Source organism: Aquila chrysaetos, chromosome 10 (genome assembly GCF_900496995.4).
Source record: "Aquila chrysaetos chrysaetos chromosome 10, bAquChr1.4, whole genome shotgun sequence".
NCBI classification, from domain to species: Eukaryota; Metazoa; Chordata; class Aves; order Accipitriformes; family Accipitridae; genus Aquila; species Aquila chrysaetos.
In genome coordinates this window covers 5,440,294-5,467,748 of record NC_044013.1, presented here as the reverse complement: position 1 = coordinate 5,467,748, position 27,455 = coordinate 5,440,294, and the positions used below count along the sequence as shown (strand labels likewise).

Sequence of the window (27,455 nt, the reverse complement as noted above, 5' to 3'; positions counted from 1 at the left end):
AAGGACACGTCCAGGGGACGGTAATCTGCAGACAGATGCAGAAGGAGAGGGTTGCTGTTGTATTTTTGCTGGGCTGGGTGGGGGTCAGGATGGTCATCCAGTCTAGAGGGACTGGATGTGAGGTGGAGCCCAGGTTTCCATACGGCTCCACCGCCTTCATCCGGGTGCCGCTCTGCGGCGTGGGAAGCCACAATCCTGGTCCACGCAGGGCAGACGCTCCTCAGGCAGGCAATAGCCAGAGCCCTGCAAGTGGAAAAGGGGCATCCCGTGGCCCCTTGGTAGTTCAGCATCCCTGAGGCATTTTTCATCCCTTTGCTTCTTTACCAACAATAATGGTCTCCTTTTTAATTCCTTCCTCTGTTCTAGGTCCTTCATTTGCTGGTTCCACAATAGCTGTCTTTGGTCAAGGCCCTTCAGCAGTTCCTGAGGCAAATTGTGTGCATATGGCAGCACAGTCCCAAGCTCTGCTCTGGGACTCAGAGCTGCTGCAATGCCCCGATATCTCCGCCCAACTTGTAGAAACCCAGCCCAGCCTACAAATCACTATTATTAACTGGAGCAGAGAGATGGGGCAGGGTAATTGAATCACGCTCCCTCCTTTACAAGCGATCCCACGTGGTGGATGCCGTATGTTCTGCACCAAGACTTATCCTTTACCCATTCTGCAAATGAAGCCTATTGCGTTGCAGCAGCTTTGGTGGGAAACAGAATAATTCCTCTTCTTATCGTGTCTGTCAAAGCAAGACACTCACTACCCTAGTCCGACATCTAACACACCTTGCTCACACGTAGCACCAGTCTTCCCAGCTGGGCAAATACACTGTCCCGTCTTTGGATCGCATGGTGCTTCTCCACAGCTGCACCTCTGCCTGCAGTTCATGCCAAAGCTCCCGGGCTGACAAGCTGGTCAAAAGAAACCCAAAGACACGGTTAGGATAAGGAAGCATTTTGAAGACATTAGGAGGCAGCAATGTTAAACTGAGTTGTGCTGGTACCAAGTGATCAATGTTAGCATCGGTGTCTCAGTGACCGGTGGTCTGTAATTAACTGCAACAGAGCTCTAGAAAATCTGTGCCTGAAGCTTTAAAAGGCACTATAGCTACCTGGACAAATGTTTTAGTAACTGGCCTCAGCCTTGTGCCTTGACTTTTGCAAGCAGAGTGACACAGCAGTTGCCAGGCTCCAAATATCAGTTTGGCTTCAGTGGGGAACTGCCAACTCATACCAACAACAAATGTACCTTTTTGTTTGCAACTTCTATATCTGAACATAAGTTTCCTGAGTAAGCTTTCCCATCCAAAGTGTACCTGCCAGGGAAACATGCAGTGAGTACCTACATAAATGGCATTTTTCTCCATGAAACCCAGGTGGACACGGATGTTTGCAGACTCCCGTCTCATGATCACACAAAACATCGGTAGGACAGCTGCACCTCAGTTTGCAACCAGCCCCATAAAAGCCAGGCGTGCACTCTGGAAAATGCAAGTAGACACAGAACACGTATAAGAAAAAGGAAGAGTTAAGGAAACTGAACAAAAGTCAGAAAATAATTTGGCAGAAACTTGCAGAAAATTTATTATAATGTACATTTTAGAGGTGCTGATAACGAAGTGTAAATACTTATTAAACACTTGCACGGACATTTCAAAGAGGTTACTGCTTAAATACAACCCAGAAACAGAGTGGCAGAATACTTAAGGATATATTCAATTACAGCCATCACAGAATTACTCTTCTTATCTGTCTGTACCTTCTGCTGCTCTCTGCCTTGGTGCAAAGCCAGTGCTGGGCGAAGGATGCTCTCCCCCAGAACTGAGCACATCACCAAGACGCTAAAGATATTAAACATTGTCACTATTATTCTCCACCAACCCCCCCCAGAACTACTGTCATAAATTCAACACGTTCCTGCCTGCCCAGAGAGGAATCTGAAGGAAGAATCTTTATTGCGTTACTCCATTACTGTCTGGAGAGGACGATTGAGACATGCAAACATGAATGTGGAATACAATTCTCTTTGAACTACCCCCAAAAACTACAAAGAATAAATTGAATTCAAAGACCTGCAAATCTGAAGGAAAAGTAGCGTTACTGAAACCGTTTACAAATAACCCTGCTGCTGTAAAACAGAGTTTTTGCCACTTATTTACTGTCTGTGCGGAAAAAGGAAAGACGAGAAGTGAAAACTCCCACAATCTTTATTATTTAGGGTTGCATTAGAATTTGGTTTCTAGATTTCTGTTGTCATTTGATCAGGCTAAAACTGCTGCATTCTTAAGCTGTATTCCCCTTGATGTCCCTGTAAGCCCTGTGATAGCAGGCACTCCATGGCATTTGCTGTATGAAAACCCACAGACAAAATAATTAGTAGAATATGAATATATTAGTAGCAGCAGCAGCCGAACAAAGCAGATGGAAGGAAGAATGAGAAATAATGCTAGGACAAAGGAATAAGCAGACACAGGGAGTCTGGCTTTCTATTATACCTTTCTGACACTTTTTGCCGTGATAACCAGGCTTGCAGGTGCAAGTCCCGTTCCTTGCGTTGCATTCCAGCGTGTGCTCTTTCACGCACTGACACTCCTCCGAGCAGCCAGCTCCGAAGGCCCACCTGGGACAAGCTGCAGCCAGATGAAAAGGAATCATTAGCTCTGTAATTATGCATGAGTTATTTGAAATTGCACACTGCTGCAGAATGCAACTGCTGCAAAAAGCAAAACATTCATTTTATTTTCAGCAAATACATCCACATTCCTATGACAGTGCCTATTAACGTGTGGGTGTGTAAAATATAGTTTACATGATTCCTACATTAAGTAATTCATTTCGTTTCAAGCAATGTGTGGTGAATGCAAGAACCAGAAATGTTTTGAAGCAAACTTAGTTAAGTTTCTGAATGAAAAAATATTTGGATACACTCCAAGACAAAAGCTTTCACAAAAAAAAATAAAATAAAATAAAAAACCCCCACACTACTATTTTTCAGTCTTGCACAGATTTTATGAACAAAACCTGTAAGTGCAAAGAAACTTGACCATCTCTTTTGCAACAGTTTTGTTTTGATATTTTTTATTCCCATTTAACATTTTGCCCTTGTCCTGCCCCAGCCAGCCCTGTCCTCAGGTCCCATTCCAACCGTATCGGCAGCCACTAACTAGCTCCAACCAGCCTTTAACCACACCAACAACCCTAATGTTAACCTGCCTATCCCAACCCGACCTATAGTCCTCACCTTTGTGCATCAGTAAATCTCAGTCCTAATGGCAATGATTATTTGCTAGAGGAAAAGATTACTGAAGTTTCTGGGGCTTCCCGACACGCATCAAAAGTCATGTTCTCCCGCTACTCCTGGCTCGTGGCAGAACCCAAAGCCTTGCTTGTTTTCTACACGATGTGGAATCTTTAAGACCGTTACGTCGTGCATGTGTTAAACAAACAGATCTGAAAAATGGTGGGGACTTACTAAGATGGCAGAAGCGCCCGTAGAGCCCGGGGTCACACAGGCAGGCTCCATAGAGTCTGTGGCAATAGCCGTTGTTGGCACAGTTGCACGGTTTGTTACAGTTCTTCCCAAAGAGGCCTTTTGGGCAACCTTTTGAGTGCACAAACACAGCAAGGCATCAGCCGTTAAGTGTTAAAACACGAACACCGAATCAGCTCTCTTTTAGCTGACGTTACAGAAAAGACCGCGCTGACTTGTCGCTGACCTGGGGCTCTGCGCCGCCCATCCGTACAAGGCGCTTGCTTTTTCTCACCCTCTGTCTTGCTTATTATTTAAACAAAAGTCACTGCAAGGCAAGCTGCAGTGTTACAGCACGTCTCGCACAACGGAGACCGTTCTCGTTCAGACCCCTAAGATTTACCACGCACAATTACATCTAGACAGAAGCGAGGCGAAAGAAGCGGTGAGGTTTCAGGCACACACTACAGCCGGCAAGACAAGGGGAGCCGTACCATCTTCACAGAGCTTGCCGTGCACGCCGGGCGGGCAGCGGCACTGCCCCGTGACGGGGTCGCAGGAGCCTCCGTTCTGGCACTTGCAAACGCTGGCGCAGCCTCTGCCGTACGTCCCGGGGGAGCAAGCTGCGGAGAGAGCAGGGAAGATGAATGGGCCAAGAAATCCTTTCCCTCCGCTAGAAACGAAGAGAAATAAGACTCCAGTCATCCAAACTGAGCAAGGAAAAAGTCCCTTTAGTCAAGTGGGCTCTAAACAAAGTCATATTCTTTTTATATAAGGTAATACACATCCATCTAGTATTTACTAGATAATTTGAAAAGGGCACCTGAATTAAACAAGCTTACTTATGTGAAGTACTATGAGATGTATCCAAATTCTCCTCTGCACAGGCTCCCCTCCACACAATGCATGAGGCTCAAAAAACATTGCCTATAAAGTGCAAAGCTTAAAAATCAGAGCACAGTTTTGAATACTTGGAGATAATTATTTTAAACATCTTTTTCTTCTTCCTCCCAAATACTATTACAAAAATAACATTGTGTTTTTCTAACATAGCCTCTTAAATTCCCCAGATGATCATGGTAGAAATGCATCCACAATAGCATGGGATTCTTTCCTAAAGCCCTCATCGCTCCAGCACAAAACAAATTGTGAAATGAAGCCTTGCTCCACTGTTTGCAGCCTGAGCTAGCTGAGTAAATACAATTGCTGGAGTCATCTGACTTAACTGACATTTTATCAATGTACATTAAGAAACTTGACATTTCACATCAATTTCCATTCGGCATCTTTGGTGCATTATTGTGAAAGATGTCCCTGCCCATGGCAGGGGGGTTGTTCTAGACGATCTTTAAAGGTCCCTTCCAACCCACACCATTCCGTGATTCTGTCATTATTACAGAAATTTTGTTCCAGTTTTCTCAACTGCTTAGCTTACCCTAAACCCATGCACTATGCAGTATATTAAGAAAGCGAGAGAAAAGAGTGAAAGCAATCACATATGGCTAATTCACACAGATTATATATTGTATTTATCACTCTCAATGCCTACTTCATTGGACTGCAGGTCTGGCTCAATAATGCAATCCCATTAAAGTTCTTTAAATTCCAGAGGCAAATTCTACCAGATTACATGCATGGATATGTACTGTAAATATAGAGCAAAAATATTATTATTATTATTTCTTAAGTGAACTAAAGAATTTGTATCCTGTCTTGAAATTTTTATAATCTATCCTGAACCACTAGAGCACCTTGAATAGAACTAAGAATATCCTAACTGGATAGCTTGAACTGTCTTAGGTAGACTAGAAATTATCATTTCAATCCTCCTCATTCTTATTCTCACAGCTGTCCCTAGCATTTACAAACCAAACCCACGATCAGTCGCCCAAAATAACTACAGGAAGACTGTTGATTTCAATCATTTGCTGTTTTTTCTATAGTTCTGTCCTTGCGATGATGCCTCCAAAACAATTTCGATGGTGTTTAATCTGAAAATTGCTGTCTACCAACGCTAAGTAATAATTCTTCATCGTCCCTTTGTCTCTTCAGGGACAGCGCAGACTTTCTGAGTATGATGGGCCATCATGCCATACACCATGAAACAGAGGGATCCATCTCAAACTTGCAGGAGACCTGCTGTGTGAAGTCTCAGACAAGCAGCAGACAAGTTTTGCCAAACTGCAGGTGAAGAACAGCGCATGGTACATCCAGAAATCGCCGCTTTATCTTTCCACTTGGTTTTGACACATACTTCTGAATCAGAAATATCTTCTGCCAGGAAGCAGGAATAAGGAGAGTAAAAAGCTATTGCAAAGGGCACTGGCTGACTTGGTAAGAGAATTCTGAAAAATACAATTTCCAATATTAAAAATTAACCATCCCAAGAAAATGATGCTGATAATAAAAAGAATGATAAGGGAAAAAACCAGGCCTAAGTTTGCCAACACAAGGCAAAAAAAGAAAAAAAAAAAAGCAATGTCTTGGGATGCTATAATGGAAAAAAGTCAAGTTTAGTATACATGTCCACCCAGACTGTCACACCACCTGCCAGGACAGATTTCTGAAAGTCAGCGAGACAAGTTGTGCAGCAAAGCACGGCAGCCAAACCTTGGCACTTTTCAGCAGCAGAGTGAATAGGAATGAATACCGACACAAATACTTAGGAAGGGGTACCGTACTGTACCGCACTGGAGGGCAGGGATCTCGCTGTTTGAGGTAAGCATCCCTTACCATTTCTATTTAATGTGCCACATTGCAATAAAATTTTGATCGGCCTGTGAGGCAGCTGTGCTCCTTAGAGAGCTTTACAGATTAAAAGTACAACAGGTTATTCCTATTTCCTACCTATCTGCAGTGTCACAGCAGTAGGACAAAGTCCCACCTTTCAAATACACTGTACTCACTTTCATTACAGATAATGCCGGTCCACCCAGGTGAGCAAACACAGCCACTGTGTTCACTGTTACATCTGCCTCCGTTCAGACAATCCTCACAGCTCAAGCTACAGTCATTGCCAAAAGTGTTATCAAGGCAAACTGAAATGAAAAAATATACAGAAGGTTTAGTGAGCATCCAGACAAAATACTTCCACAAGCTCTTACCTATCGTTCCAGATGCACAAGCGCAAAAAGGAACCTACACAACATTGACAGTCTGAAAGAAAAGTATTCACGTCGTTAGTGTTAATGTTGGTAGCGTTGCGAATACCACTGATTCATCGCAAAAGACAGTCCCAAATGGAGATTCCCAAGTTTTCCTCTTCAAATTTTAGAGTCTAAATAAAAGGAAAGCTGGGACTTTAGCTGGAATTTACTCCCTTAAATGCTGTAATTCCACATCAAAGAGCACTTAAAACCACTTTTTAAAAGCAAATATTTTGCCTTCAGAAAAAGTGAATTTGCACCTAATGCTTGATAATATTGTATATAATTAAAAGTATTTCTTGGGAGAGAATCTCCTTTTCTCCTTGCTAGGCTATTCTTTTTGTTATTCTATTGCAGTAGGTGGATGCGGTGCTATTTAAGCATAGTTCAGTGATATTTTCAACAGCATAGTCTGAATGGTGTCCTAGGAAAACAAAGCATAATCACGCATTTATCACTTCCTTTTTTTTCTTCATGGATATGAAAAAAAGGGTTAGTTTATATGGGAAACCTTGTATGAAAATGCATTCCTCCCTCACCTTCCCCACCCTCCTTTTCTCCCTTGCACCCGCAGACACGAGCACTCTCATGTTCTCTCTTTGTTGGGTCTATTGAGAAAAGCATAGAAAATAAATGTTACTCTCTGCTAGAATACCTCAGTGACATTAGGATCCTATCCACATGGTGAGTTTATTGCCTTCGAGGCTTTATGGCTGTGGCTGGAGGCTTTTTGGAAGGGGATTTTGAACAACACCTGAAAGCGAGCTGGCAGATTATTTCAGCTAACAGTAAGTCAGCAGGCTGGTTGCTTTTCACCAGCAATTTTCTATGTGAGGCCAGATTTCCTCTAGGTCTCAGCACCCGACTGTTCCTTTTTCTGAAGCTGAACAAATGCCCAAGCTTTCAGGGACATTCAGAATCCCAGTGCTCCCACTTGGAACAGGTTACAAATTCATACTTCAGGAGAAGAATACAGACAACCATTAAAAACGTCATGCTTCTACATTAAAAAGTCATTCAATCTACAGAAAATAGTTAATTACTTGCACCAGCTTATTGTTTAAAGCTGTATTTTTGTAATATAGATAGCTGCAGAAAAATATGTCTGAAACTATGAGGAATAAATCAACATTTGCGAGGTAAAAGAACTTACTAAACCATTACAAGTTTCATTCCTCCACCACCTTTTCCTACAAACCCTCATGCTACAAAGCCTCCGCTTTAGAAAAAGTGCAGACGCTCAGCTATGACTGATAATACCCAAATTTATGTGGCTAAACATAAATAAAACATGTAAAAACTGGTCAATAAATATTTGATTGTGGTTTCCAGGCCTGATAATTTTGCCTGTGGTTATCTCATTTATCAGTTTCCCAATTGGTTATCAGTGTCGTTGAGTCCGGCTGGATGCTATGTGATTTGGGAGGTCTTAACAGTTTTGTTCATAAAAATAAGTTAATTTTTTATTAAAGCCAGGACCAGTTTCTGATTTTTGCCTGTAGGGCACAGTCCACGGATGAGTAATTAGAGCTCATATAAAAAGCACAGGACATACGTAACAAAAATAAGAAATCTCATTCCTCCCTGGTGACCCACCAGCAAATACTGCGCTCATCAAAAAGAAAGCACAGGGTTTCAAATCATAAAACTCTTTCAGTGGTGATGTTTCCACCTGCAGGTGGAAAGACTGAAGTCATGCAAAATCCAGGTGGGGGGCAAAGCTGCTTTGCACCCACTCCTGTGACCGTGTGTGCTCATGCGCTCTGTTTGCCCCCAGTTGTGCCGAGCCTTTGGCCAAGCTGAGCTCTACACGGATGGGTCCATGCTTTTCCCGGAGAACACGCTCAAAGCATCAAAAGGGACCCCAATCTCCAGAGGGTTGTTTTTTCCACAAACAAGAATGCAAATATCTTCAGCAAAACCCCTCCAATTATTATAAAATGGCTTGTAAACAGGTACACGTGCCCCCACAAGCCCCCTTCCTAGCTCAAAGGAGAAAGGGAGCATTTCTCAAGGGCTTGCTCCCAGTAGAAAGGTTCCAGTGGGTTTTGCGCATTGCAGTAACCCACGCAATCCTCTTGCCCCCAGGGTGAAGAGGATCTCTCTCTGTTGCCTCCAGGGCTTTGTGCGGACACTCTGTTTTTCCAAGAAGTCTCCCATCCCCTGCTTGCTGTGCTGCTCCCTTTTCCCATGCCTCCCTCCGCATCCCTCCCCGCCACATCCAGGCAGCAGCAGCTGCGACTGGGGAGCCTCCCTGTTCCCCAAACGTATCCCATTTGGGATGGGACATGTGGCGATGCCTCCTCCCCACCGGCGTGGCAGAAAGCAGGATTAACGCTCACCGCTCCTCTGCTTAAGCCTGGCCAGCCCAGCACCACTCTCACCCCAAATCTTCTTTCCAAGACTACTCCCCCAGTTTGCTGCGAGGGCTAAAAGCGACGCTTGTTCACTCACCGACCCTCTGCACCAGGGTGAGCTCTCCTCGGGGGTCTTCGTCCTCGTAGACGGCACCGAGCGCGTAGCGAAGGAGCTGGGGGGGACCTCTGAACTGCAGCCCCGGAGCCCCGGCGAACCCCGCTGCCTCCTCCGCATCCACCTCCTCCCCACCTAGGGCTGACACACACACACGTGCCATCACAGCCTGGCCCTGAGTCTTCCTCCATGACACTTTTCTCTCATTTACCTCTTCTTTTTTTTTTAATTATGCTAGTAGATTTTCCAGCTACACCCCTGTGCAGTCTGCACAGCAGTCACAGCTGATTCATTTTCTCATCTGTATTTATAAACAGAGTTTCTGCTATCCAAAAAAGAGAAAAGGGGGGGGGGGGGGGAATGTATCTTTCCCTTTCCTTTCTTCTGGAAATAAACTCTGGTCCTGGAGAGTCAAAAAAAAAAAAAAAATTAATGGGGAGTTTCATTTTCCTCGCTTGAAGTTTGAGATTATGTTTAGCTAATGAAGGTCATTACTCTAGCTCATTTTGGAAATGACAAATATAGAGTGAGGCTGGCTGTCCAATTTATTTTCAGAAAAACTAAAATCTGAGCCTTAAAATGATGGGAAATCAGTTGGCTTTCTTTTTGGAGTTGGTTAAAATACCAAAGTCTGCCCAAGGTTTAGCAGGTGCTAAACTTGGTTATAAAACTAAGTTGCTAGGCTAAGCTCTGTACTGGTTACACTGGCAGAAATCCAGAATCACACCACTGACTTTAGTGGAAAAATAAAAACCCCAAAACTTTAGTGGTTCATCAAAGCAGAATCTGGCTACCTTTTTTCCACAGGATGTTAAACTTCATCAAATAGTGCAAGAAAACTGTCAAGAATAGTATTTATTTCTAAAACACAAGCTTTACATTTTCAAACCTATCCGGGGGATTTAAGCGTTCATCTCCCATTAATCTTTGGCAAAACCCATTACTTGAGGATGAACTCGGGATCCACATGTTGCACGTAGCTCTACCCTGGCCACGTTCAGAGATGGCTGAAGTTGGGCTTCCAAAATCCCAGGATCCATGGAAATCCCAGTTCCAAATTCACATTTTAAATCAGTGGGAGATACTTAACGGCCTGCACGATATAAAAATAACTTACCGATGCAGGACCGCCTGTTAACACCAAGCCTGTAACCCTCCTTACATGCACATTCGTACGACCCCAGAGAATTAACGCAGAAATGGTCGCAGTTGCCATTATCAAGACGACATTCATCCACATCTAGAAAAGGCAGATATAAATGCTGATTAGGTGCAAGTCCCTCTGCTTGGAGAGCGCACTCTGTGCCTGGCTGCATCTGAAAAATTATTCTGCACATAACAAGACCTGATTTTCTTAGTACTTTGGGGCTCTCCGTTTCTCACTAGTATTGGAGATGTTAAAACATTTCAGGGCAACATGGAATAGATTATTTCACCTTTTTTGTCTCAAGTGAAAACAGCTGCTTTAAGCTGTTAAGCTCAGTTGATCCTTTGGTTATTTTGAGGGCTCTCCTTTTGTAGAAGTAGTCTTTAACACACATCAATATACAATGTCCAGGGAGAGAGGAGGAAAAGTTCCTCTCTGCTGGCTCATCTACCACAGCCCCACTTCTCCGTGCTGGATGCCGGGTTATTACTGTATTCCAGTCTTACAAAGTGGAAATTATGCATTTGTAAACCTTATCGGCAAAGCAGGCATACGGTCACCGATTCTCTTATTAGGGAAATGCCCGCAAAGCCCTGGGATGAGCTCTGACAGCATTTCTTCCTCCCGCTGCTGTGCTTAGTTAGACTGAGCCACCGGTATCAAAGGACTCACCGTCGCAGGCGCAGCCGTCGGCGTTCAGCTGGAACCCCGCTTTGCAGGCACACTCGTAGCCACCCGCATAATTGATGCAGAATTGGGAGCAGCAGGACTCTCCGGTCTCGCACTCGTCCAGCTCTGCAAGGAAGGGGCAGCTCGTTCAGCCCTTGGACACGGTCTGAGCTGCTGCCGCAGTTTTGCTCGGGAGCTACTGCGCTTTTCAGCACGTGCCTTTCTCTGTCTCCTCTCTCTTCCCCTACGTAAAAAGCTGTCTGAATCCCGACAGCAGCTGTCTTCTACCTTCTCCCACAGCACCCAATACCCTCCATGTCCAGGGAGAGGCATCTTTTCTGCAAGTCTTAGCTGTCGCAAGGCAATTTACAAAACAGACAACAACTAGGTTTCACCAGCCCACAAACCCCATCTATTTAACAGTACCTTACATTTAACTGTTTTACGTTCAACCTTATTCAATGCAAACTAACAGTGAAACAATGCTCTGATCCTGCAATGCATTGGCCGGACACCAGCAACCTGCTAGGTGCAATTTTTAATAACTAATTGCCCATTGCCTTATCCTGCCCTGCATCCATCCACAAATTGGTATCGTCGACACCACTGTTCAGGTGATTAGATATGAGAATCGAGCTGTTATCTTTTCACTGCAGGCTCTCAGCTGATCTCAGCCCCTGCAGCCTGCTGAGCGGGTCGGTGGCCATTCAAGGGCCACCTTGTCAATGCTGAGTCTGCAAAACGCTTTTGAACGTTACCCAGATGAGCAGCCGCAGATGGGAAAGGTCAGTGTCTCAATTAACCTTGGAAGAAGCACCAACATTATTAGGAAACACCGACAGGAGAAAGAGGAGAAAGAAAATGTAATTAATCAATCGAGGTGAGGAGGTCAGCATGAAAATGATTAATGTAGGTTATGTGAACACGGAGTGTTTTCCAGAAATGTCACAAGCCGAGCTCCTCTGCAGTACGTCAGACGATGCCTTGCTCTGGGGTCTAGAAACAGCCCCTTGTCTGTGTAGGAATGCAAAATGTGCATCCAACAAAAAGGAGATTTTTTGCTGTTAAGAGCAGCTTTTCATGTCCTCAGCCTTGCCAAAGCCTTCCCCTGTGCTCTCGCTTCCCTCGCTGTGTCCAGAGTAACTGCTTCCCTCTGAAATTTCCATCAGCAGCTCACTGAGCCGGGGCACGGGCAGGAGGCTGCTCTGCCTCCTCTCATCCATACACAAACAAGAGTGCGTAACCCATCCCACCCCTGCGAGGCTCTGGGTCCAGATCTGCCTCCCTCACTTTCTTTTCTTTCGTTTTTTAAGCTCCAGCACCAACTGCCCTTGCAGACCTCGGTGCTGCTTCCCTCCTCCCCTGCTCCTTCCTCTCTCCTGCGCTTGGCTTTTTTTGTTGCAAGACTCTTCTTGTCTGTAATGCCTCTCACATTCACCAGAGCTCCTGCTCTCTACCTCTCCTCACAACTTACTATACCGCTTTATGATGCCCGCTCTTTTTCCCACCCCCGCCTCTTCTTGGCTATTCTTTAAAATTTTAATGGCATAGTGACAGCAAGCCTAAACCAGAATGAGATACAGTTTGCATAGCAAAAGCTGTAAACAACAAAAAAAAAACAACAAAAAAACCCCACATTGTAAAATCGTTTAAAACATGAAGGAATTTTTAAGCTCTTTTCTCGAAATAAAAACAAATCTAAGTCTATTGCTTTCACTTCCTAAGTGAGACTTCTCACAGCTAGAAGTGCAATCTCATCTCTGAGCAAATCTGATGGAAGTACAGCAACTTCCATAACACAAAGTGGAGTTTGCGCACGAAGCACTTGAGAACAGCAGTGCTACCGCTCCCAGGCAGAGCCGACCCTCTTCCCAGCTGCTGGCTGAGGAAGGGAAGGAAAAAAAGGTCAGGGAAGTGATGTTTGGGCTGGACACAGTGAGATACGGCCACGGCAACTGGTGACGCACCAAAGTGTCATCTTCCATTTGGGAGGCAGAACTCCTTCCCCTCGTTAATTAATAAGCCCAGCAAACACGTAGAGCAAGGCAAGCTGGAGCAGCAGCTGAGGAAGCGCCAGAGGATACTATTAATTAAAACTTGTAGAAGAAGGGAAGGGGATGGGAAAGTGTTTACTTGAGCGACAGCTCTCCTGCAGGCTCCTCTCGCAGAGAGACCCAGCACACCTCCTCCTTCCTCCCACAGAGACGAGGCATTCGCCACGAATTACCTGCGCACATTTTGCCATCGAAATCGAGGCGATAGCCGTCGTCGCAGGAGCAGCGCGGCCCCGCAGTCGTGTGCTCGCAGTGGTGAGAGCAGCCACCGTTGTTGTCCTGGCAGCTATCGACAATTTCCATTTCAATGCCTTGCAGAGAAATAAATCGAAAGGATGTTAAAAAGCAAGCACAGGGGGAGAGTCACTGGAGAATAAGCCTTCTGTAAAAGAGCATCCCTAAGCCGACTGTAGCAGGAAATATAAACTCAGCTCCCACACCCCCCCCAGAAGAGCACGTTTTGGAGTCACTGAACTCTGGGTATTTGTCTCCTTGTGTCATAACAGTGGATGCTCTTGACTTCAGTGACGTGAAGCCGGCTCACTGTTTCAGCAATCTGCCTGCTACGGGAACATTCACAGGTTTCCTGAGATTTATGCTTTGTTTGAACGCAATGGCGAGTTCTGCCCTTGCCCCACAGGAGGAAAGGAACCATCTGAGGAACGTGGGTGGTCCATCTCAACCCAGGCTGCTTATGCTTTCCAAAAAGCAGCTTTTAGTTTTGTATGTGAACGGGAAAGAGTTGGATTCTGAAACATCCACCAAACACAAATGCCTCACACCTTAGCCTGACACCTAATCACAAAACAAAACAATCCACAGGTTCTGACGTCCCTTGGATGTCCCTTCAAGGGGACACATGGCAGCTCCTCTGCTGTGACTTTGTCCCCCTACAATTAAGACAGAGTGGTGGTACGATGCTGTCGCCAGCCCCCTTTGCCCTGACAGACCACCCCATCCTCCTGCACTCGGTTGCGCTGGACAGCCCTCACAACATTTTGGCTAGGTCCAGCAGAAACCCGTGTAGAGGAAAGGGAACATCTGTCCATCTCATTCCCACCAAGGTACTTCATTAAACGATTTCTTTGGGATGAAAAGAACGTATAAGGTCGGTTATAAAGTTTCTCTTGAAGAATTTGTCGGATTGTCTTGTTACAGAGCTATTTAGAGAGGAATTAATTTCCCATACTGTGTAGGAGAACTGAGAAACACCCTCCCTAAAGGAGCCATGGCACTTCCAGAAACACCCCAGCTCAGAGCGGCAGCCATCAGATCTGGTACAGAAGGATGGCTTTTCCCCACTGCCGTGGCTCACAGACACATCTGCATCGTGGCTCTGATCCCTTTTTGTGCCCCCTGCCGACAAGAAACTCAAGTCTAGCTGGAAAAGGCTATAAATTAGGAGAACATATATCAAGGGCTACATCTCATGCATAGTCTGATTATTTGCACCAGGGAGAAGAAACCTAGTCTCCTGTCCAGTGTGTTGAGCTGCTATTTAGGAAACTCAGTGATCAAATGCAGTATCTGACTTTATACACTATCTTCATAATTTACTTTGTCTCAGTTCTTCATCAATAAAACTGGAATAACAGTTCTTCCCCGTGCCACTGGGGAAATGAAAGAATAAACAAAGATTGTAAATTGCTCAAACACTGGCATAATCCTGATCATAAATATATGCAGAATGTTTTTATTTTTATTGTTTGCTCTCTAATATTGTACATAAGGCACAGAGAATCAATGTCCCCTGAGATTTGCTGCACATCGAGAAAAAATACTATCAGAAAATCACAATAAAACCTAAGTGGTCTAAACAACTTTTTTTTTATCCCCATAACAGATCATTTTGTAACTACATATTAATTGCATTTCCTCCACCATTGCACTACTCACAATTCCCCATCACCTATGAAATAATTCTCCAGAATGACTTGCACATGATTGGGTTTTGTTTTTAATGTATGTTAATGCTTGGAAACTGATTTTCATCCTTATTAAGTATTTCTTACACAGACATTCTTAAAGAAAGCATTCATTCTCTGGCATGCAGCGTATTTTCCTAAGGAAATTCTGCTGAAAGTTCTTGCACAGTATTATTAGATTGAATGATCTTTGCCCACCTCTTTGCTGAAACAGGTCATGCTTTTGTCTGCATTCCAGTAAGCTTATGTTAGGTCCATAATAACACCAACTCTTCCACATCACCTCCTTTATTAATCTAAATTTGCCCTCAAGGACAGCCCAGGGATCACCTACCAACTAACAGTGCTGGGAGTCAGCCCCCTTCTCAAGAAAAGTAGCATTGATTAAGAAACCCCACTGGCAAGAAGTAAGTATGTGAGGGAAGACAACAGGGCTCAGCATCAGTTTAGTTTGGGAAATTTTAGTTGTTCAAATATTTTTGTCATCCCCAATCTCGCTTTTTTCCCTTTTTTTTTTTTTTTTTTTTTTTAGAGCATCTACTTAACAGTATCAATAATGTCAGGAGAAACATAAATAAACCTAGACAGATAAAGACAAGAGCAGAACATCACATTGGTTTTCTTTTGCATCAGATCCAGCATATAAAAAAAACTGGGAGGAGGAGAGCAGGAATGAATACATTTCATAGAATAGCAATATTTTGGTCACTCTGCGATAGAATTTGCCAGACTCTGAAGATAAACCAACAGGGCTATTTGCTCTTTGAAATGCAGTAATTAAGGTCTGTGAACACAGGCTTAGGAATGTATCAACCTGCAAAACCAGCAGCAGCAGAAGATGAAGAAAATAGTATTAAGCTTGAGCTTTTGCATACATTTATTTTGCTGGGAGTGCTAATCCAACTGAATTAAAAATGAAGCATAGCAGTTTGCAGATAAGATAGCCTGAAATGCATAGCTGTAAAAGCGTCACTTACGGTAGCACTGCTTTCCATCAGCCCCCAGCTCGAAGCCGGGATTACAGACACAGGTGAAGGATCCCAGAGTGTTCACACAACGATGAGCACACCTGGCTCTCCCTTCTGCACACTCATCAATGTCTATGAAGCAGAGAGAAAGGCAGAGACATTCATTTGGATATTAAAATAAAAAATAATACTGCTCTACATGCACATGGCTGCATTTCCAAATGTCCACTGGAAAGAGCATCCTGATGTTAGTGTACAAATTACAGCATCTGATGAATCCAGGAATGCTGAACCCACAGCATTATTCTCCCAAATAGTCTTTTCTTTCTAAACACTGTTGACCTTGAACCTCTCAACGTGAATATTTACAATACCAAACATTATATTTACAGCATCAGCCAAAGTAGTTTGTTTATTATTCCTGTAACAAGAGCAATGGCAAAAGAAGCCACATGAAGAACTCAGAAAAAAGTCCTATCTCCCAGTACCCTAAAATTATCACTAGGTCCTCAGTGCCATTATATTTAATTTAATGGAGCAGGAAATAGCTGATTATTTTCTGAATGTCAAATGATTTGGATTAAATGCTGGCTGGGTCTCAGCAGGTACGACGGAGACAGATCTTCTCTGTCACATCCCTGAATCCTGCACCTACTTCTACAGAAGTCCAGCAGGCACCTACTCTAATCAGAGGAGTTTCACCCCACCTGTAGGAAAAGAAAAAAGGTGAAGAGCTGTAAGTGGGGAGACTGTTCTTCACCCAGTCCTCTGTCAAGCAGTCTGTTCCTCAGCTTTACACTCGCTAGTCTGTATTTTGGAGTTTAATGTCACCAAAGGCATCCATCTTCCTAAAAACTTAGTGGAAAAGCATGAAAACATTTTTAAGGAATAACAATTGGGAGAAAAAAAAAAGAAAGACCAACAAAAGCTTACACTAAATACTGCTGCTGTGGAGTATGGCTGCAGAAAACACCAGCCTCCTTGCAAAGACTGGCATTATCTTACACCTGACAAACCCCTAACGACCTCCTGCTCCTTTTCTCGTTCTAATGTTTTGCTTGCAAAAGAGATTATTCATTGCAACGATCCTGGGTCAGTCTCTCACACACAGGAGAACAGTCCGGTGTGCAGCTCCTCACCTTTTACCATGGCAAACCACTTTCTAACAGGTTTTTTCCTCCATTTGTGCTGTAACCAGTGCCGTACTCATGGCCCCTTGTACTTGAAGACAAGTAGCTTTATGAATGCAATCAGCCTACTTGCAAAAAGAGGCCCCAGGCAGTGCAAACACCACACACCGACTCATGAAAATTTCAGGATAAATGACAGCTTCTCTGAAGCAGCAATGTGAGTAGCTGCTGTTTAGAATAAAATGGGTTATTTCTCCTTTTTCTGTAATTAATTGTCACTTTGCAAGTAGAGCATGTTGGCAAATGCTGTAAATGTTCTTTTCTCTTTTTCTGCTTTTTCAAAGAGAAAAATAAAAAGTTGGAAAACTGAACCCCAGCCACCATCCTGCACATGTTTCTCCGTATCTTGTAAATACACCTAGTAGCTGAAGTACGACAGTTTAGTTGCCCTGTGTCTCCTTCTAGTTCGGTTTCCAAATACCAGTTTGAATTTTGCAAAAGACGTTGAATATTTTCTAGGAGAAAAAACAATAATTGTACATCCATGGTAAGACATGATGCTTAATGATTCAAAAGACTGTTGCCATGAGGTCAGGAAGAGAATTTGTTCTAGTATATAACATTGCAAGTTACCTAGTGCTTTAGTTTATACATAAATTAACAGAACTGTCAACGTGTATCCAAGATAAAACAAGTAACATGCTGGCCCTAGTATTAAACCCACTGCTGTTTCCATCCATTAATCATCAGTGAAGTGTCTACGTTACTTGAAAATACTTTGCTTTTTCAGTAACCTTACTGATGAGTAATCCCAGTAAGAGAGGGGAATCACTGAGGTGTGCAATGCTACTCACAGAAGGGCTTACAGGCAACTGAGCAAAATAGTCAGGGTAAGAAGTAAGTATTTTGCAAAGCACCCAGCACCCTCTATACATAAGACAACAATTTAAATATTGGCAAAATTTTGGCCAAGTTTTCAAAAGGAGGAGTTTAAAATTAGTGTCTGAATACGTACCTGCATCCTGACAAGGCTGTTAAAAATCTGTGCCCCATAGAGTCCACAAGTGCTTTTTACTTCACAGAACTGATAAACTATCTAGCTTCCAAGCATCATATTGAAAGAGAAAAGCAGGTATTTTGATCTCTAATTCCCCCACATTTCTGGTCAGAAACACTTTAGAACCTTTTGAAAATCCCAGACTAAATACAGGACTTTGGAATTCAACTTTTTAAGCTCCTCTCTTTGGAAATCTAACACTTCATGATTTCTTCCTTCACAGTAGTTTCTCTATTAATATGGAAACAGTTCTCCAGCTAAAAAGCCCTTTGAATTCTAAATAGGTTTTCAGTGACCTGGTTCAGAGTGTTACTTGAACCAATTTTCCAGGAGCTGTATCTGGGGCATTATTTTAAAGGGACCCTACAAGAATAACACTATGGAGTCTACAAAACCAGTTGCTAGAAAGCATGATTTAAGAGATCACAGAGCAATTTTCATTACTAAAATGGTCCTTCAAGACTATTGGCTAACATAAATATCACAGAGAGAAACACTGTTCCAAAATGTATACATATATCTGTATAACGTTTTCCTTTCCATACAAAGCTCAGTAAGCCAGAGTGCTGCTTAATATCTTTCTTCCCAATAAATAGTCCATAGCTTCTTACCTAAACAGGACTTTTTGTCTGCAGAAAGATAATGCCCTGGATGACACTCGCATTTTGCAATTCCTCTCTCATTCTGACAGATTTGTGAGCATCCTCCATTCCCACTTGTGCAGGGGTCTATCACTGAAACCAATTAGAGCACACTGTCAACTTAAAGGTCACGTTTTTGTCTGAAAATGGTCTTACCTGCCATCGTTACAACTAACAACGAAGATTACTGTAGCTGTAAGAGATTACATTGAAAAAAAAATATTTGACAGAAATTGGTGTATAGTAAAGCCATTGTTTTTCTGTACGCTATTTTCCCTGTTGCTGGACAGCATTTTTCATAGAGCAGCAACGACGCTTTAAACAGCAGGAAACTGGGCTCGTGTTACACCTTGGAAGTAGGACAGGAAAAGCACATTTTATTCTTATTTTGCTGTAACTGAGCAGATTTCAAGAGTCACGCTAAACAATAGCAATTAGCACTCCAATATGTGTGAACCCATAAACATATACAACGGTGGAGTTCGTCACAGAACAATATGTATTTAAAAGTCTCTAGAGGAAATAAATGCTGAAGACCCCCAAAAGGCCTCCTTCAGTCTAAAAACATACGCTGTTCATGTTGTACATCAAGAGTTTTTTCTTTTCTTGAACAATAACATACTATTTCAAGGATAAGCTAAGTGGCAAGTACTTAGAAACACTATTTATAAAGTGTCTGCAGAAGTCTCCACCTCAAAGATTTCACTGTGTTTTATGGGTTTATTTCAGGAATACATACCTGCTGGAAGTGTACTGATGTATTTGCCCAAATAAAAACTTTGCACACGCAAAAAGAGACCTACCGGGACTGTTTGGGACAGGTCTGATTTGAGTTAAGAGCCAGAGTTTTCATACCAGTATCTGGTATTCTGCCCAAGGTTGAGGTTTCAGTTTGGAGTACTAGTTACACTAACACGCTGGTGAATAACATTACATAGGCAAATTTGGAAGACACCTTCGAAAATGTGTCCTCTGAAGTTCTGCTTAGTTTCAAATAAAGCTTTTTAAAAGTTAAGCCTATTTCCTTATAATTCAAGCTCTAATTCAGTGTTAGCATGTTACTAATTACTGTCCAATTTGAGACATTTGACCAGTGTTCCTCACTCGCCTCCAGCCCGACATCTCCTTCACTGACCATCTCAAGATCTGTACAAGGCAACTTCTATCAGGGCACCAGGAAGAAAGTCAACATCAGTTCAACAGCACTGGCAGTGGAGTCAGGGTTTCAGTAACCCTGGGGAAGGGTTGAAGGTGCTTCTCTCTAGACCTTGCTGCTTTGCTCTTCCAGTTGCTAACCACATACATATGTATAGCTATGCAGGAGAAGGGAATAGGAGAGAAAGACCTCTATTTTATATAGATACATGTAAATATGGGGTGGGTTTTTCCACTTTCTCTAATTTTCACTTTTCTATGTAGCCAGTGGCATTTTGTGCCGCTATTTGGCAAAAGGGGATGTTGCCCCAGAACACCTTCAAATTCCCTCGTTTCACCTCCTGCCATCTTAGGAACATAAGCGTTCAAGTCAGCAGCCTGAGAGTTTGACTTGACAGTATTTAAAAAAAAAAAAAAAAAAAAAAAAAATCACTGTTAAGGATGTAGAACTGAAATTTTCTGTTGGACTTTCAACACGATAGGTTGCAAATAGGTTTCCAAAGGACAGCAGCACTTCATGCTACTTTCAAGGCTGACAACTTGGCTCTGCAGTTCGACAATTTGCAGTCTACAAAGGATTTAGCTTCAAGCAAGAACTCGCTCCTTGCCGATATGAAATATTTAGTTATTTGCAGCTTCTTTTTCTATTTGTTTAAATTAAATGAAATTACTATCAAACAGCATCCGTTAAACCTGCACATTATAAAGGTTTTCCAAGCATCTAAAGCTTTAATTTAAGAATGATTACAGCACAGTAGTGTGAGTGAGTACGGGCTCTGCATGTGCTGTGGACCTTCCAGACCTTCACTGCAAGGTTGTAAAGAACAGGGTCTCCAGTCCTATCTGCCACAACCTCCAGAGCACCTAAAGAAAGAGAATAGGGCTTTATCGAGTTAATTTTCTTGCTCATGGCAATCAGGACTTTACACTGGAGAAAATACGAAGTAGTAAAGAGTAAAATTTCCTTCTCATGGCAGGGAAGGCTAAGGGTGGAAATAGCATTGACTTCTAGAAAGGAAACTCAAAGTGGCTTGATATTTGTTCTTGCCGACCCTGGGTAACCCAATGAAGAATTTACTCCAGCACACATCCTGTATAGCCCATCCTCTTACACAAGTATCACAGCCACTGCTGACCACATCCATACATGTCTCACCCCCAGAACAGCTATTCCACCACTTTGTCTGGTGCTACACCTCTCCATCCCGTCGGTTTGCCTCCATGCTGAAGGCTGCACCACCTTGGGCGTTTCAGTACGGCCTTTCAGGGCTACAGGGTGCAGCATTAGCTCCCAAGGAGTCAGCGAGGATGACTCCACACCTGCAGCCCAGCTACGCCTGCTGTAGTAAATACCCTCGTGACACTGTCGTTTCTCCATCCAAACTAGCACTACAGCAACCATCCTTTCTGGTTGGAAATTAAAAGCAGCCAGGTTCACCTCCTCCCACCTTTTCTATGTAAAATATCTCTAATTGCCAACCCAAATGTATTCATGACCACTTTATGCTCATTTGTTCCTGTAAAAATCTTGTCCATCAGCTTAACTAGCACTTTTCTCTCCCAGGTGTTTATTCACCAAGGTATTTATGGGAGAAAAACATCCTACTCAGTCTTCATTTTGCTGGCTGAGCTCCCCTTGTGAGACAGATTCTCCTTCCTCTGACCACAGCTGTCCTCCTGCAGGGGTTGCGCTATTATATTTTGATTTACACTACCCTAAACAGAGGTAACCAGACATACAAGCAAACTCCAGATAAGGTCTGACCCGCAGACAAAGCTGACCTTGCCCCTTCTCCACTGTTCAGTAATTACCAGCTGGTGATGAACTGCTGCCTTCGGTGGGTGGCTGACCCTCATCAGCCCCACAATGCGAGGGAGCAAACGGCCACAGCTGCCTGTGCAGTGGCAAAACCTCACCAATTAGGGGACCGAGGCTGCTCGTTTTGCTGCTGAGCTGAACCAGTGGTTGGTGGCTGAGATAGAGCACGAAGTGGCACGTGGAGGTTTGAACTGCTCCATGACCGCCCAAGGGACAACTCCCACCCGCTCGGACATTGCCACAGTCAGACCCTGCCGATCCAACCTGTCTCACCACACCACCGTAAAAAACCACCAAAAAGTTTTATGCAGGGCTCCGCACGCCCAGCTGGCTTGGCCAAGGACATCTCGAGTGCCAGAGGCAGCGGAAGAGCCACGAGAGGTTTGGAAACAGGCTGGAGAAGAGGGGAGGAAGGCCTCCGATGGCCCATCCCCACTAAGGCTCTCCCTTTCTGGCTCTTTCTGACAATCTCGGGGACAAAACGCGGCCACCCCGTGAGAGACGGAGGAGAGGCGAGCTGGCTGCGGGTGCTCGCTGAAGCGCAGTGTGTGTGCAGTCTCTGCCGAGGGCAGGACTCGGGGAGGCCAAAACCGAAGGCCAAGCGCTTGTTGCGCACAGCATGAGTTGGAAGCGAGCTGAACAGCAGGATTTACTTACACTTTATACACAGCATATAAAATCTCCGAGCAGAAGAGGAGCCATATGGAAACGGTTTTGTGACAGGAATTTTAGCGCAATAAATCCATAAATTTGGCCCTATCTGTCTCTGGCATATTCAAGGGTACCATGTGTGTGCGCTTGTGTTGGGGAAGAGGGGGGGTGCCTTAAAAACTGATGAATATGCTAAGATATACGAGAAAAAAAACCAACAATCAAACCCAAAGGTAGAGTTCCTGTTCTGCTTGTGAAAGTGTTTGCTTAGGAACCTGAAGAGGAGGATGAATGAATCAGACTGCGATTAGGAGCAACATAAGCCAAAAGCAGCTAAAGAAAAGGCTTCATGTAGAATAAAGCATGGTATACAGGCCAAGTCTATATACAACTTGATGAGTAACAAAAATGTTAGCATTAAACCACGATTAAGTTCCTAACCTCTACCATCATCAGTGTGCAGCAAACAGCCAGAGGTCTATGAGGCCAAAATCTTGTTCGAAGTTGTGAACCAACGTGAACTTCACACCTCAAACACGTGTCATTTTCATCCTGTTAATAAGCGATTCCTAAAGCTGCTTTGGCAAGCAGGGTGAAACATGAATGAATACAGGGACCCGAAGCACTATCCTGGGGGCTTTTAAATTGCCTTTAATGCGTGTCTCCCGGCAGGTAGCTCAGGACTTACCTTCACAGGATTTGGCATCCCTCTTCAGCTGGTAGCCCGGCTGGCACTGGCACTTGTAGCGGTCTTCACCGAGCTGAACGCATTCCTGCTCGCAGCCCCCCCTGTTAACGCTGCAGGAATTGATGGCTGGAGCCAAGAAAGCATTGAAGGAATGCACGTCAACAACCCAAGAAGCTAATTTCCTATTTTAAATACATAAATGACAGTAAAAAAACCTCAAACCTTGCCAAACAGCTTTCATAAATGCACCTGTCCCCATTCCCTGCGTGATTACTCCCCCCTGTATTCATGGTGCTTGTTTGACACAGCGTCCCACGTCGGCGAAAGCCCGTGATTCCAGCGAGAGGCAGGTGAGATCTAAGAGCTGCAATGCTGACTGAAGTACAGCCACCCTTTGATCTGACAGCAGCAAAGCACTCAAGAATCCACTGAGGTAAGGAGGGGAAAAAAAAGAGCGGCCCTACTGGCACTTACCCACTGGTTTTTTTTTTTCTGTCCCTGCTATCATTGATTAAAAAAAAAAAAAAAAATATTTGTCTTTCAGGCTGATTTCCTCAGCCTCATGCAAAGGAAGCTGCAAACGACAGGAGTCACAAGCTCCGCAGGACAGACTTACAAAGTAAACCACAAGGAACAAGAGGCTCTTTAGTACATCTCTAAAGATGTTTCTTCTTTTACCCAGACAAATTAATATTCTTTTTTGTTCAACATAAATCCCTGGCCTCTGGAGAAACATTTCTCCTCCTGCCAAAATACGTTAACACACACCCACAGCTATTCACACACTGCATATAAAAATAAGATAGAGCATTTGAACCTGTTATTGTGCTGTACGTATGTAAGTGTGAGCGTGTGCATGACTGCATCTATATATATTTTAACAGCAGGGATGTATTATGTTCTCCATGAGTAGCTGGGAAGACTATTTGGTCCTTCATAGAAGGCACGAAACTCTGGACCCAGCGAAGTCAGCAACAAGCTTTGACATTTATTTTAGGAATATTCATATTAATTCATTTATCTGTAATAGACATTAAGAAAACATTAGCCACAAAAGCTGCTGTAGGATGCACTTCACCCTACGCTACCAATTCGCACATACTTAGTTTGTGCAGTCAAATATGTGTTGAAAAGACAAAAAGAAAAGCCACTTTTTACATTATCATGGATGTATACACAGCAGTAGCCAGGAGACACCTCGCTGCACACTGGACCCGACCCTGGCTTCTGATCTCCACCTCTGTCTGCAAACCTCCCGCCCAGTTAGCGAGGTAACTTGAAAGCAGCTCGATATCTACACGGGAGGCGGCAGACCCAATACACTCAAAGATTCCCTGCTTGCTGCACATTTGTATCCAAAGACCTGTTTTTCAGCAAGAATATTCAAATAAGATGAAAATATTTCAGAAGATGAAAAACGCCTTAGATCGGCTCCAAGCGACAGAATATACATCTCGATTTTTAAAAGTGCCATTTTCTCCCTCCTTTGCTGGGCATAAGCCAATTTGGATGTAAGGGGAGATAAGAAGCAACCTGCCGTACCGAGAATTTTGGACGTTTCGAAGCCAGAAGGGGACAGGCGTGAACTCCCGTGTCGAGAGCTTGCACCGGTGGGGCTCTGCCGGCGGCCGGGGAGCGAGGGATTACTCCTGAGCAGCCACGGCCAGCTCTGTCACGCCTGCTGCTGAGGCATCGTGCAGGCTACGTGAGAGGAGGTGTCAGACCGAATGCCAGAAGAGCTGCTGGGCAAGGAACAGGATGAATCGGGCTCGTGCTGCCAGGTGCCGGCAACGCATGTTTGATCAGAAAAAGGGAGACTTGGCACGTCACGAGTCCAACTGCACCTCTTGTAAAGGGGCTTACGGCTGGAGGTCTGAGCACGCGCATGGGGTTCAGGCAGAAATATGGCACGCCTTCCGCTTTCAAAGATTTTACTCTTGAAAAGTTTGGTAGAAAACCAGCCTCGCTGCAGAGTCCTGACAGGCACAGCGGTATGGGACCGGCCCTGGCTCTTTGCCCGAGCGGCTGGGGGTAACGCCTGGCGATGCCGAGGGAGGGAGGCAGCAGCGCAGGAAGGGGGACGGTGGTGGAAGGCAACATGAGGGAAAGACAAGGATCTGCCGGTGGTTGAGAAATATACATTTCTCAAGCCATTATTTTTTTATAATAATGGTCATATTTGTACCAAAAAACCTGAGTATGAAGCCATAGTTAGATGTGTACGTAGCAACCACGGGGTTAGAACATGCAGTCTCTTCAAACCTATGTTTTCCATCACCTTATCAATGACGAGAAATGTAAAGTCAGACATACTGTGCTTTTACTTATGTGGAAAAACAGATTATAGATTTGTAGAGATATTTTCTTTGTTACTTCCTCTATTAAGAGCCTTAGTGTGTGAAAGTCTCCATAAAAACCCGCATCTCAACAGCTTTTCTACATAAGGCAGACTTCAAAGATAACAGCTGGCACCAGAGATGAATCGGGGTCTAAAGACTGTGCTCTGCTTTCACTTCTAGGAGTTCAAACAAGAATAAATTCCAGTGAAGACAATGAATTTGCATCAATCCAAAAACACAGCCTGATACTACAATAAACATATTCTCTGCCTGAGTTTCTGCTTTCCAGACATCGGTTGGTTAAACTCTAACGAAGTTAAATTCATTATATTGACACAATCAAGGCTTTAAAAACAAAACAAAACAAAATTGGACAGTGTTACCTTTGGTTACTCTAATTACCTAACTTGTAGTGAATGTTTAGTCTGGCACATATATCTAAAGATGAATTCAATATTAAGCAAAATTTGTGGGACCAAAAAGCTAAGAAAGAAAAGGACCATTGAAAAAGATGAGATTCTGGCACAGCAGAAAGTATCGGGGATCATCAAAAGATTCAAGAAGAAAGTATTTTACTTTCACACACTAGTTATCACTGAAGAAAGCAAGCCATTTTAGAAGTTGTTTGCCTTTGAGTACGAGAAGTTTCTAATGAGAGCAGGAGGAACGACAAACAACAAACAGATTTCTTCAAACCATGCTATTTTGGGGCTTATACTAGCAGTGGCGGGATGGACCACCAGCAGTTAGTCAGGATCCCAAACACACTGTGATGATGTGGTAGGAGGACCGGACTCGCTGGAAAGACCTTGTGACAGACATTCGGTAATATTCCATGCAATCGCACGAGAAAGTAGCTTATCCCCGGTTTTTGACTCTTCAGATGTAGGCTGAATATCTTATAAGAAGATAGATCCACTTCCTTATGTATGGGAGACTTCCAAGCCATCTAGGCTGCAAAATCTGCTTCCCCTCAAGTGATTTTGGCACTTTGGCTCTCAGAAACATAGGGTTGCCAAAAAGAAAAAGACAACGTGGAAAGAATGAACATAACAAAAACCTGGGCTGGGTTAATCTGATAAAGCCTGTCTAAAGGGATGCTTGTTTCTTATTTCTGCAGCCGAGATAATCACCTTCCATAAACACCTCATTTCCAGAACGTAATCCCTTTTATTTGTAGTATGTGGGAGAGATTGTTGCATCCTCTAACGTACCCACAAAAGAAATATTATTGCTAATGCAAGGCCTATTTGAAATGCTACATCTGCTGCTTAGCTGCACTAGGTCAAAAGAGAGGTGCATTATTGGGTTTACTTCTTGATTGGATGAGTGCTCAAAACTGACTGTATAAACCGATGCAGCAGAACAGGCAAACTCTCCATCCTCAACGGTCAGCGTAAGCAGTTAGTGCCCAAATCCCAATGCTAGGCACTTGTGGATTACTGGTTTATAGGAAATGCTTCTCTCTGTCCTCATCGATTAGTAACTGTCTTGTGCTCCAATGCATGAAAGCTTATTATATCCATTTATTTTGGTGTCTTGCCCAAACAGCTGAAACAGAACTCAATATCCTCTGCTCAGTATTGTGTATATCCATTATCATGATAGCAGTTCTCTCTGAAACTTCCTCCTGTCTCTCATCTTAGGATTTATTTCTGTTTCTCCTCGATAATTTCTGAGATACTGCAAACAGAACTGAACATTGTATTAAGTATTTTTAATAACTTCTTGTGAATACTTACATTTGTGAAATGAAAACTTGCTTTCTGATAACGTTCATAGCTAGGACGACTCCAGACTGAGCTTCTTGATTATTTGTGCCATGAGAAAACTTTACTATTCTATGTCCACCAAAGGTTTTACATATTACATAGGTAAATTCATTTAATTACCATAATACCTACTTTTTGCATTTATCATTCAGTTATCTCGTTCTTGTCCCCAAAGCCACTTTAGTCCTTTTTTGTATTAAATTCCCTCTCCACCACAGCTTAAAATGAGACTATTCAGAGAAAGTAACGTAACTCAGACATCACATTTTTCACTTCTGGGTCTTCCTTAGTCAGATCTGATCAGAGAGATTAATTTCTCTCTTTTAATTCACAGAAAAACACTAGTGTTTCTAGTTAACTAT

The 27,455-nt window shown here is 43.5% G+C and overlaps 1 protein-coding gene across 5 annotated transcripts in view; it reads right to left on the bottom strand.

Annotated features, from left to right (window-relative positions):
* The window catches only part of LOC115347551 (multiple epidermal growth factor-like domains protein 6), a 205,572-nt gene that overhangs the window by 41,620 nt on the left and 136,497 nt on the right, over positions 1-27,455 (bottom strand). For 3 of the 5 annotated variants that reach the window (XR_003925529.1, XM_030029040.2, XM_030029045.2), the window contains exons 7-19: positions 22,983-23,108; positions 18,640-18,762; positions 15,851-15,973; positions 13,122-13,259; positions 10,898-11,020; positions 10,196-10,318; positions 9,061-9,219; positions 6,367-6,498; positions 3,955-4,083; positions 3,464-3,592; positions 2,487-2,621; positions 1,338-1,472; positions 778-903 (exon numbers count right to left, since the gene is read on the bottom strand). Coding sequence is in view for 4 of the 5 variants with exons in the window: in XM_030029040.2 (XP_029884900.1) it covers positions 778-903; positions 1,338-1,472; positions 2,487-2,621; positions 3,464-3,592; positions 3,955-4,083; positions 6,367-6,498; positions 9,061-9,219; positions 10,196-10,318; positions 10,898-11,020; positions 13,122-13,259; positions 15,851-15,973; positions 18,640-18,762; positions 22,983-23,108 (1,701 nt within the window). In the remaining variant the exon portion in view is untranslated. The remainder of the gene's footprint in view (positions 1-777; positions 904-1,337; positions 1,473-2,486; positions 2,622-3,463; positions 3,593-3,954; positions 4,084-6,366; positions 6,499-9,060; positions 9,220-10,195; positions 10,319-10,897; positions 11,021-13,121; positions 13,260-15,850; positions 15,974-18,639; positions 18,763-22,982; positions 23,109-27,455) is intronic. The other 2 variants (XM_030029043.2, XM_030029044.2) reach the window with 2 other exon arrangements.